Below are 13,239 nucleotides of genomic sequence, written 5' to 3'. Positions count from 1 at the left end.
AGCCAGCCGTGTTGTTGTGATGCTACCTCATATACTGTATCTTGCATGTTAGCTTTCCCTGACTCAAGAGTTGTATTATCCAATATTTACAACATCAACAGTAGCGTCTATTTTTCTAAACTACCTGCTAAAAATTACCTGCTAACATCTCATGAACTCATTAGATATCTGGTGAAGTGTCCATAGCATATTACTGTGTTGTAGAGGATCACCTGAATGAACCACACACTAGCTTATCAATATATACATAAATATTAAGGGGTGCTTAGGGTATGGATGATGTACCAGACAATGTGTCTACAATTGTCTGCATTATTTTGGTCTTTTGTTTTGATTTTAAAGTATCGTTTTTTAATACATGTAACTTGATGTTGGAGCGTTTTACCTGATGAGTGTTTAAATATTATAAGAAATATTGGGGATATTTGTACAAGTTTGTTTGTGTCTTTGTCAATCAAAGGAGTTACTAAATAATGGACAAGTTTTCAGGATGTCATTTGCACTGTGTAACTTGAATCCTCTCTCCTCTTGTCCTGCTGCAGAGGAGTTTTCTGCGAACTGTAAAATGTTCCCGCTACATCGAGAGAGGTACAAACACATGTTGTCTCTGTGTTGTGGATCTGCATGGAAGGGATGGGTAATAGTTTGCGCTCTCCTCCCAAATACTAATGATAACCAGAAGGCTGTTGATAGCTTCCAGCAGAAAATGTTGCTTAAATGCCAGCATGGACTTGGTTATGTATTCATATTATAGTGATTTTTAATAAACATGGATGCATGCACAGTCAAATTTAAAGGCTGATTTAAAAAAAAAAGTCCAAATTGAAATTCAGTCACAGCTTTTGTGTATTAATGCAAGTCTGGTTTGAAAAATACAACACCAGAATCTGCACTACTTGATACTTGGGAGATCAATCAACCCATCCCTACTTCATCAGTTAAGCATCCATTTGCCACTGATCAAAATCCCATCCACATTGTGTTAATCCTCCTCTCAGTATCTGTGGTCAATTCTAATGCACTTGTAAAGACATGTTGTAAAGAGAGGTGGTTTTGTCATCAGTATGCTCTTGTCTTGCTGTCATTGTCTAGTGTCCCTTCCATCATTTCGTCCTAGCTTTTCTATCACAGCTTGAATGCTACATATACTGTTTGATTGTTTTTGGATTTTTTTTCTTGGCAGAACTTACTGAAAAAACAACTGCAGCTGTCAAAGATATATTATGGTACAAGTAAAAACATGCAGAGGACTGGAAATCATTATAAAGGAAATGGAAATTTGAAAGAGATGCAGGTCACAACAGTGACTCAAATCCAAACCAAAGCTAACCAAAGCCGTGGTACACTATAAAATGCATTTGTGGCCTACAGTAAATTGTTAATCTGTTTAGTGGCAACTAAAAACTGTAAAAGAAGTACAACACCACTCTCATATCTTGGTATTTACTGAAGAGCTAAAGCTACTTGATAATAAGCATAAGCTAGGCTAATCAAGGAGAATGAAACTATCTTAGCTAAGATAACATTGTGATTTCCTAGCACGACCCCATAGAGTCATTTCACTATCTGAACTTTGCCCCCCCCCCAAAAAAACTCCACTTGGCTAAACTACCTTTTAGTCATTTCTGCTTTTGTAAATGTAGTAAATAAGGACTCTAGAGACATACTAATATTTAATGTGTGACAAGTATCTGCTATCTTGGTAAACAACTCAGAGATGTGCTAATATCTAGGCTGAATCTGCCGCTATGGTGCTGTGAAAAGTTTTAGCCTGTTAGTGTGTTCAATGTACAAATGAAGAAGTGCTAAAATAGCTAAAGGCATATTTCAATATTTTGTAAATAAATTATTTCTTGTTGGGAGTGGTATACAATTTATAGCCCACCACACTCAAATCTGTAGACTATAGTAAACATGAGGCCACAGCTATTTGCTAATTAGCTTGACCTGACTGAGGAAAATGCCTTTCCCAGCACAACTATATACACTTGCATCTTTAACCTTAAAATACTTATTCTATATCCTTAAAAACAAAGACAAAAAAACGTGTGTTGCTTCAGTGGAAATTACAAGTTCTGTGGCCCGCTGTAGTTGTCACCTAAAATTCCCAAACACACAACTAAACCACAACCTGTTATTTTAACAGTTTTGAGGTGCTGAGGTGTAAATGTTTGATATATTTCTCAACTTAAAATGTTTCTCTAGAGCAGCAGGATCTATTTATCTCCCCCTGTTTTCAGTGTTTGCACTACGCTAAAGCTAATCATCTCCAGGCTAAAGCCCCTGAAGAAATGAACACTGTGCGACGTAACTACTTGTTACAGCTGTTAGAATGTAAGTAAGTGGGGAAGCAGGTCACAGTTATCATTTTTCTACATAATTACAGAGGAATAAGGGAATGGTGATATTGCTGCCATTTTATCTAGTCTACTGTTTAAATCTGTCTTAATGTCCCCCTGTAGCCTTCATTTATTTCACAGAGGACGTCTACTCTTCATTTCAGCTGCAACATAATCAATTAATCTGCAGCATAACACTATTAAAACTGTTTAGCTTCTGTGTCCTCCCACTGGCCAAGGAGAAAGCAGCTGCTCTCTGGGGAGAATAGCTCCTTTAATGCTGTTAGGAGACATCTGCATTTGCATGAATAAACAGTCATCTGAGCTAAATCTTTTTCTGTTCTCTTAATTTCCCTGGGTTTTATTAGCGTAGAGTCAGTTCTGCCGGAGGGCCAAGATGAAAGATCAGATTTTCCCTTCTGTCTCTCTCTAACCTTCATATTCTGAGTTTAAAAAAAAACCCACCAAACATGTCTCACCTTCACAATGTGAGACATTTACAGTCTATGGTGAGACAGCAGTAAGTAAGACATCAGTCAGACTGCTGCAAGATAAGCTGACCCTCAGATAAGTGAAGTACTCTGCTGACATTGAACACAACCAGAGTTCACATTTTGGGGACTGTTCCATGTAATTTCCCAGTAAAAGGTCAAGTCTGAAAACATAGAACTACAATCCTTGTTCATGCTTTGCAGCAGTATGACTTGTTGAGCAGCTATAGTATGAGTTAGCGTTTTCCCTTGTGTTGCTATTTTGGTATGTGGTTGTAGCGTGTCATGTTGCTGGACTGGGCCAGACGCTTTCGCTGGCTCAGTCCAGCAACATGAGGAATGTGGACACGAGGCTGCACACTCTCTCCGAGGTCAGAGGAAGCAGACCCTTAAAGCAGAAATGCTTTTAGAGGAACAAAGAAAGAAAAAAAACAGGATCTTTTTTTTCCCATTTCTGTGAGAAAACTGAAATCCCCGGAGGCTTAAGACACAACAGAGCAGAGTACTGGTTGTGTGTTTGTCTAAATGCACAGATGGTGAAAAATGGAGCTCTGCTGGAGCACTCAGCTGATGCTCTTATTTAGACTTAATTTAGCTCATTTTTCAGGCTTGTAGGTCAACAGGAGCTATTCAACCTGGTGGACTGAACAGTGGTTTATGTGAATACTTTAGGTTTAGTGCTGAAATGATTTTAAAGTTACTCTTGATGATTTTGTTTCACAGTTAGTGAAATATTCAAACATTCATGAGGTGACCGAAAAATAAATTAAAACCACTAAAAATCATCTGCAGTCCTCACAATATTACTTAGCCAGTGTATCAGCCTTTTTTTAAATTTATTTAACCTTATTTGGCCAGGTAATTAACCCATTGAGGTCAAGATATCTTTCACAAGGGTGACCTGGACAAGAGGGCAGCAGCACACGTCATAATAAACATAATGTTATTAATGACAATTCTCATTGGTCCAAAAAAAGTTCATGGTAGTTTCTATAGTTCCTCTTGTCCATTCAGGCCCAGAAGGGAATGTTTATTAGAGAGATTAAAAAGTAAGTGATGGGAAACAATTCAGCAGTGCTCTTTCTCTATTAAATGAATGTACAAAATTTAAGCAAAGCTCATCCTGATCTGCACCTTCAGCAGTCTCAGACAGACTAAAGCCCTGCTCACACATGAACTCCTGGCAATTTCCAGGCAATCAAGTCCTGACATTTTCTGGACCTGACCTTTCACACATAAAGCTACTGGAACTGCTGGAGGGGGTGTGTTCTCAAAACTTGAAATACTTGGTTTGGTTTTGACGAGGAGGGTGCCAATGGGTAGAGCATGCAGGAGCAGGAGGAGGAGGGTTTTTCTGTAATGGTGACTGTTTCCAGGTTGTTATCTTTAGTGAGAGTAGAAAACATAACATAGACAACTGAGGAGATAAGTAAAGACTGTAAAGCAGCACAAACCTGCTCAACTTTATTTGCAGGATCTCTTCAGGAGTGCAGAACTATACTTGTTTTCACGTGTGTTTGATGGCTGCCCCCCTGCGTCTATTTGGAGCATCGGCTGTGTACTGTGCGATCTAAAATATTAAAGCTATGTGGTTGCAAAAAGTCGACTTAGAAACCTCAGAAATTCTGAGACCTCTATGTCCGTGCATGTAAACTATTGGAGAAAAGGAGTGGGGAAGGTGCTGACAGTGTGTTCTGTCCTACTAACATACCACCTGCGTTTGTCTGCTGTCGGGTATTCTGCAGTGATCTCAAAATTACCATAATAGTTACTTTCTGTAGTTCTGCCATGCCTGTTGTTTACATCCTGCGCATAAGGCATTAGTCCTCAGGTGTGCCTTCTACAGTTATCCTCCAGTAGAACTAGTGAATACCCAAGTACCGGTATGTGAACAACTACATTCATGCTGCAGCTGGTTGTGTATGTGAATATATAACACAATCACTCATAAATCAACTTAACAGGCATCCCTTCCCTGTGCCCTTTTTTATATTTGCATGGTCCCATGAGCCAAAGAATCTCTCTCTCTGATATATACAGTATATAATGTCAGTGTTTTGCCATTTGAGTCATAATCACCAATCATTTAAACCTTTGCTGCTGTTATTTAAAGTAATACTTCAGTTGCAATCATGCAACAAAGTTTTGACTGGAGTTTTCAACACATTGCACTTAGTTACTGTGTCCAGTCCTTTGTTTACTGTCTTCAAGATGATTCCTGCTTTTAATTTGAACCTTTCTGAACCTCCATCTCTCCTCCTTCATCACATCTCCTGCCAACATGAACACTGACTACAACCAACAGGATTTTTTGGCAGCGTTTTGTAGTCATTAACAGGCTGCAAAGTTTATAGGCTCTATTATTGGCAGTTTGAGGAGTATTTTCTCCTCTTCAGAGACGACTGGTCGGGTCTGACTGCGGGGCCAGACAGAAGGGCGCAGCTTCTGTCTCACATGTCACAGATTCAGGGTGCTGAAGTAAAGAGGAAAGATGAAGAGAGCAGTGAGAGAGGATTAGAAAGTGATGACTTGGGGTTAAGACACACACCTCTCAGAGAGCAGTACCATGGTATGAGTGTGGGTGTGAAGTTCAATAAGAAATACATTTAGAAACGTTTACAGAGCCTATTAACCTTTTCCTCAGTTTTGGGATTTGTAGAGAATTATGCAGATTTTGAAAACTAGGAGGGATTAAAATGAGAAAGCATTAGCTGTCTGCAGACATTGTTCATTGCAGAAATCAACAATGTGCAGATAGCATGACGATAAAGTGTTAACGAGTCTGGAATTGCTCATGAGAAAGTCAGCAGGATGATATGTTCCTTTAAACACAGTGTTAATAAGCATGTGCTTTTACTTGTATGATTAAGTCTACTTAAAATTTTTATTTACCTCTACAGAACTGTTTAACCTTTTTAAGAACATGCAAAAACAACGAACGCTCCAGTTCATTTAAATACAGCTTTGAACTTTGCTGCACACACAAATGTCTCTATCCTGGCATCAATATTTTACCAAAAGTCTCATTTCTTACAGAAAGTTGAGAGCCCTCCTGTTTTCCGTGTCTGTGAAAGTTCTGGGAATCAGACTTTGGTTTGCAAGTTGATTCTTGTTCTTTAAGAGTTGCTCAAGTTCTCACCACCTAATTCTGATATTATCAGTTTGCCATAAAAGTAGCATCATTTATGACAAATCTTTGTGTTGAAGCAACAGAAAAGAGAATTATCACTGTCGCCCTTTCCAATAAGATTCAAACCAGTTATCTGACTCTTTCCTTGCATGCAGCACTCTCAGTTTGTATCTATATTAGATGTGATTTCTATTCTATGGAGGTTATGAAGTGCACTGAATCTTAGCATGAAGGCCTGTTGTGAATGAAGCCACGCAGGTCAGAGTGTATTAAAGCCTCCATGTAGAAACTCATATGGTTTGTCTTCCGACTCGTCCAGATGGAGCTATCATAGAAGATCCTCTGTTTGTGATCTCTGCTGCAGGCTGGAGCCCAATATTGTTGTAATATTTTCCTGGCCTTGAGAGAACTATTACATCTGTGTGAGTGGGGAGCTGATAAAGAGCATGCACGCTCTGCAAAAGAGACATATGCTGGAGGGGAAAGAAGGTGGGCTGTTTGGCTTAGTCGGACATTTCATCTTACCTATTGTCCTGTATGTGCACCCATAACCTCCAAATTCTTTGAAAAGCTTCACCTTGATTAATTTATCATGAGGGTGGAGTGTAGCTGTGTGCCTTCCTCTTTATTGGCTGTCTTTGCAGAGCTTTTGTTTGGGAATGTGGAGGACAGATATCAGACTTAAGAAAGAACTTCAAGCTTCAGCCATCAGCTCAGACTCAGCTGCTTTACTCTGAAAATGGCAGGATATCAAATGCAAGTTTTCTTCAGGCAAACTCTCAGAAGTGTCTTTGATGGAGAGTGTAGTTTTAAATCCATCAGTTTTCTCTTGCATCAAAATCATCACATGATCCAGCACTGACAGCCCCATGCATCAGACTGCTGCAGACTTGAGCAGTGCATCAGTACAATGCAGAAGGGAAGATAAAATGTCCCAGAAATGCATGAGGGGTGTTTGTGCCCACAGAGGTTTGAACCACACTTGAGGATTCAGCTGTGTTTCCCCGTCGGCCTGCCTCGTTGTCTGGCTCAGATCCCAGCAGAGCTCTCTCTCCTGTGGCTCCCATGTTTTTCCTGTCTGTCTTATATAGACGTTCTCCTCATTCTGACCCTTCATAATAATATAACAAATCCCATGGAGAATCCACTTATGGCTCTACTTTAATTAAATAATAATGTTTTTACAACAGTCTGGTAAAATTTTCCGAATACAAATCTGCTCTCACACACTTAGCAGGAAACTCCCATATTGAGTGGGAAAATTATGTTGATCATCTTTTAATTAATTTTCCTGGTAAGATGGCTGGGCATTATTTAGATTCAGAGTTTCAAAGATAAGCTGCAAAAAGATGTGAGTAGCTAAATACGTTTGACCAGTTTGAAGTCATTGCCTTGGCCTCCAAAAATATGAGGAAGTGTTTTCCTTATTTTCACATTTGAGAAAAACACATGACTTATGTATTGAATACATAAATGGGTTTTTAATATATAATGTGTTGCAACCCTTATTCCCGTATGTTAACTAATGTGAACTGAGGGAGAGAGAATAAATGCCGTTTTAAAAATGTAGTTGTCTGAGGAACTTGTGATAGGCATGTCAAACTTTTGACTTCTCGGTTCGCTGTTCCAAGCTCCAGCTCCAAACATATCTGTTGCAAATTTCAATTACTAGTTAGTAAGTTAATCAGCCTCCAACTTGGATCCCAACTACATTGATTTAATTCTTAATGCTGTAAAAGCAAGAGGAAATAGCAGGTTATACGCAAACAACATGATGTTGTTTTTGACCCCTTTATTTACTGAGCTGTAATCTGAACACAGTCCTTCCTTCACTTATGCATGGATGAGTATCAGGAAGTGTGTACAGTTTGATGTAGGGGGTTGGGTGGGCGGATGTAGCCTATATTTGACCTAGAATAGATTAACAATAATTGATCCAGATGACCCCACACTGGTTGTAGGCCTCTTGCTCACAGCAGGAGGTGGGGGGCCTCAGCATACAGCTACATTTTCACAAAGCAGAGCAGAAAGGGAAAACAACTGCTGCGAGGAGATGAATGGCCTTTTACATTAACAAGTACTATGTTTGTGTAAGTGTTAGAATTACAGTGTTAGCAGGAGGTTTTAAGACTGTACTACTACAGCTAGCCAGCAATTTATTTGTGTTAGCAGGCAGGATAATGTGGGCTAACAAAACAGACAAAGGTCCCCCCATAATTGTTGTGGATTGCTGTGCTCATATGATCATAGTTTTGTCTTTACGTCAGCTTGTGCTTCATGTTCCACTATTTTTCATCAAGTTCTAATTGTTTGGTGGCATCAGCAAGTGCTGTTGGTGTAGTAGCAAAGCTAAAGAGGCAAGTTTATATATTTTTTTGATATCCTTTATTAATGCCTGAGGGAAATTCGGTTTACACTCTGTTATTTATAGGGACATGCTTCTCACACACATAGGCCCGAATCACACGCATGCAAAAACAGGACCTGTGGACATGCATTGGTAGAGGGATGTCAGAGTGGGGCTGCTACAAGCTGCTAAGCAGCGTTCGGTGTCTTGCTCAAGGGCACATCGGCAGTGCTCAGGAAGTGCTCTGGCACCTCTCCAGCTACCAGACCAACTTGAATTGGCAACCCTCCGGTTCCCAGCCCAAGTCCCTACGGACTGAGCTACTGCCGCCCCCCTTTTTGCTATTCCCTATAAAACCACTCAGTGTTCTTCACATAGAAACCAGTATAGGATCTCGTGGGCAATTCAGAAAATAGGAAAGGTCTCATTTCAGTGTTTACATTTAAATTTATTGTCACATTGGCAATATCCGTTAATATCTGTAATTTGTTCATAACAAAATGTTGAATGCAGCATATGGATTGAAATATATTTTTAGACTATTGTCACTTCACTTTGCTGTTGTGCTGTTGGCTCAGTTAGTAGAGTCAGTCGTCTCTCAACCGGTTGGGAGTTCGATCCCCATTTCCTGAAGCAACATGTCCGATGTATCCTGGGGCAAGACACTTTACCCCAATATTGCTAAATTAATGAAAATGTTTAGCCTCTCATTTCTCTCATTCTGAAGGCTTCTTCAGTTTGTCTGCTTAAGATGTCAACAGCTATTATCTGTGGTGAATCTACGCTGAATAAAAATTGCAAAAATAATGTTGTGATAATTTAGAATGATGTCCTTGTGGAGATTATTCACACACTACTAAGTAATTTAAATGCAGAATTTGAATTACAATGAACAGTTGAACTGCAGTGTGCAAATTTGATTTTTCTATTTGTTGATTTTTCTTTTCTGTGTAAACACATTTTAACAAGTGGTTCGATATATGGTTACTAATGTACAGCTATCAGGTCTTTGGGGGTTCTCTCCAAAAGCTGCTGCTTGATGTTCTACAATGGTTTCTTAAGTGTGTCTTTTCAAACTTTTCGACCAGCAGCTGGCTGTTCTGAGCTGCCACAACTGCGAGGTTCGTCCTCCTTTGGTCTTGTTCATATATTTTGACAAGTCCTTTGGTGCACTGAAGAATGAACTCAGGTTCTTTAACTGATCTCTGAGCCGCCTGTTGCAGGTTGGGTGAGGTTGTGACTGATCTTTGTTACAGATCAGCCACGACCCTGCATAAAAAGGGTTGTGGCTGATTTGACTGACAGGTTGACACGTTGTAGCTGTTCAGCAGGCTTAAGGCCCACCTCAACTTCACCTCTTTTTTATACTTTGATCGAAAGTTAGGTGGAGATTCTACCTTTCCAATGGGAAGAGTGCAATCATTTGGTGTCGATTAGACTTTGTCCAATCGTCCATGTTTTATACAGTCTCTGGGTTTTACTGTGGTGTCAGATATGTTGTGTCAATTTAGTTTTGTTAACGTCATCCTAACATTTCAACTCCCTTTAATCTTTAATGACAGCTGTTAGGTTGCCAGATACAACTATCCGTATCCTTTCACTCAGACAGGCAGGATTTTCCTCTTATAACACCTGATTTAATTAAGAGTTATGAACTATTTCATGTTAATTAGATGGGGTATATGTAAAGTACCAGGCACTGCACTCCTTTAGGCTTCTGTGACTGTCAAGCTGTTCCATGTTTGCTTTCCCTAACCTCAGGAGGATTTTAATCCAGTTTTAATCTGCTCATATCGTCAAACCTCGACGTGATGCATCCTGTCTGAGCTGATTAGCTTGACGGTCTTTTCACAGCAACCCAAATGAATGACGGGACATTAATTTCTGTGTGATCCGCTGTGACGGCTGGGAGCTGATGAGCCTTCAGTCATCTTTTCTCATTAAGATGATAATATGATAGAATGGAAATCCTGACAGAAGCTATTTTACATTGATGTTAAATCTTAATTACTATTGCCTTATTGCTTTTAAAGACCTTGTTATCAGTAACTCAGCCTGACAATACGTTATATGGCGTTTAATTGAATACTTTCATGGTGCTTTTAATTTGCTTGATTGGTGTTTGATGTTTTGAGCGGGACTTACCTCCTGACCGGGAGATGCATATCTAAGTTTACCCTAAAACCTTGTATCAAGCTTTGCCACCTGAAAATCTTTTTTCAGATTGCGGGTGCTGATTGCCTAGCGGTTAGTTTGTGCACCATGTACGGTAAAGTCCTCATAGTGGGCTGCCTGGATTCAAGTCTGACCTATGGCTTCTTTCCTTTCCGCCTGTCATTCCCCACTTTCTCTCCCCAATTTTCTACTCGACCCACTGTCTCTCTCAATAAAGCCAAATGGGTGCTGACTGAACTTTTGGTCCAGAAACTTTTCCTATAGATACATTTGGGAGGAAGTTTCAGGTAGAGTGGCTGGGCTCAACTCCAAAGGGACACTCGAAAACCCTTGTTTTCTTGGCCAAGTGTTGATACAACTTCACAACTTTGTGGCTGGTTTACAGGTCACATATTATAGTCCTTTTCAACCAATTTAAATAAGTCTCAGAGCTCCACAAAACCTATCTGTGAAGTTTCTTGTTATAAATCCACTCTGATCCTGTATTTTACCATGCATAAAACCCTCTATTTCAGCCCTGCTCAGAACAGGCTGTTTCTGTGTCTGTAGCTTTAATGCAAATGAGCTGTGTCTTACCAAGCCTCTCTCTAGAAGGGGATGTGGCTCTGGCTTTCTCGCTCCATGCCATATTGTCTACGGTGAGAAGGCAGACTCAGAGGGCAGAACAAACACCTATCTGTGGGAGGGTCACCCAAGTGGCCGAGGGGTTACTGCCCTATGTGATGTCATTAAGGGAAAATCTCCAAACGGCCTGTTTGAGCACACATTTTCTGAGAAGTAGAGAATGCAAAAGATGGAGATGATGGACTTTTCTAATAATACAGCTTCATATGTCTCGTGAGAAATGACTTACAATGGTTCTAAAGCAGCAGCTTGTTCTCACGGAGAACAAATAAAAGATTTATTTAATGCTGCATTACTTTAATGTTAAAACATAAAGCAACAATTTTCAATGAGGGATACAACTCCAAACATAAAACTTGGAGACAGGATGTTTAAGGATGGTGTTTCGGACATAAAAAGAAAATAAACTCAATGAAAAATTCAATACAGCAGTCTTTGCTGCTTAAATACCTACATATTTATTGTAACAGTAGACATACAGCACTGTTAAGCTAAAGAGTAGTTTGCTTTGATTGATGTGACCCCCAACAGTGGCAAAAGCAAAGATGCAAATCAAAGCATTCATGGCTTCTTACCAATTAAGTGTCATGTAATGTGTGAAAGGGGGGACAGTGTAGCTATTGGTAGGACACATTGACTGACACATTAAAGTGGAGTGTGTAGCCAATATTAATGTTATTGATTTCACACTCTCTGCTTCACATTAAATATGTGCTGTGAAAAGATTTTCAAAATAAAAAGGAAGAACAGGTTGTGCTGACCAAAGAGTTACCACAGAACTAAACTGCCTTGAACTTAAGTTCTGACAAATGTTATTACATGAGTTTCTGTTTTCTCAGATTTGACTTCAGCTAAAAATCAAACTGTCAAAGAAATCTCAATGTGTGGCAGCAAAAATACCAGTTTTTCATTCACTTCTATGATAAAAAGTGAGTGCAGTTATCTAAACATCTGATCTGCAAAACACTCATAGAACAAAGACTTATTTAGAGATAATGCTTACTTATGACCATAGTTTATATAGGAAATTGCTTATACTCCTTAAACAATTAAGTGCTTCGAAACACATTTAGACCAAACGTTATTAAATATCTAAAATCAAACTATGTTTTTTATCTGCTTCCTACATCAGATACTAACTGGACTGCACTAAACCAAGGAAGGACCGAGTGATGTGCTTACAATGAAAAGCAGTTATTTCATGGACTTAAAGCAATATTATGTACATTTTCCACCTTAAAATAGTAGTTTCAAAGTCTGATCTAACCACGTCTTTCAACAGGGAGAATAGTGTCTCTCTCATGTCCACAATGTGGACGCCTGTTATTAGCACTATGTAACTTTGGCAGCGGGCCACGGTCATCCTGCAAGAAGTGCATACAGCTTTACGAAACTAGTTCAGCCTTAAGCCGCCGTGGTTCTTTTTGACACGATGACACGATGGCTGATGCTAAGAGACAGAAGAGAATGGATGAAGCTATGAAGAGAAAAAGAAAGGAAGACCAAGCAAGAAGCTGGACTAGAGTTGACTAGTTGGCGAGAGCTCAGCGAAACGGCAGTTAGTAATGCATAAACAAAATGTTACATACACAGCATATTATTTATGCATGGTTGCAAACAGGTCACAATACTCCCCAGCAAGTAGGTATTATGTCTCAGGGGCAACAGTCCAAAGGCGGAGTGTACATCCCTGCATATATTCATAACTGTCAACTAAGGTAGCCTGAGCAGCTGGTAAAATGCACATTTTGAGTGTTTTTTTTTGCAATTGCATTAACAGTAAAAATGTAGATTTGATCATTTAATTTGAGTCTGGCAAATTTAGTGTTCTACTTATTTTACTCCTAACAAGCTGTAAGAACCTCAACTACATCAAGTCTCACCGGCCACGTTTATTTACAAATTAGCAGTGGTAGAGTGCACTTCATATCATTTTTGTCCAGTAACTCCATGTTTTTCAGGTAAACCCATTTTTATATCATCACTTGGGGATATGTTTTGCATCTAGCTGCTCCCATCCTGGACTTAATCAGCTCCCTTGGCTGTGCTGCTGTGGTCTATTGTCAATTGTAGTTTCAGTAATCTGTGTGGAAACAATAACGTCTATTGTTTGAATGCAAATATACAGTATTT

At 39.5% G+C, this 13,239-nt stretch overlaps 1 protein-coding gene across 1 annotated transcript in view; it reads left to right on the top strand.

Annotated features, from left to right (window-relative positions):
- Nucleotides 1-13,239, top strand: part of LOC110000546 (homer scaffold protein 3) — a 50,362-nt gene that overhangs the window by 2,263 nt on the left and 34,860 nt on the right. Inside the window, exon 2 of the mRNA XM_065955749.1 lies at nt 543-588. Coding sequence (XP_065811821.1) covers nt 566-588 — 23 coding nt within the window. The 5' untranslated portion in view covers nt 543-565. The remainder of the gene's footprint in view (nt 1-542; nt 589-13,239) is intronic.

This window comes from Labrus bergylta, chromosome 6 (assembly GCF_963930695.1).
Source record: "Labrus bergylta chromosome 6, fLabBer1.1, whole genome shotgun sequence".
Classification (NCBI taxonomy): Eukaryota; Metazoa; Chordata; class Actinopteri; order Labriformes; family Labridae; genus Labrus; species Labrus bergylta.
This window is presented reverse-complemented; position numbering and strand designations above follow the sequence as displayed.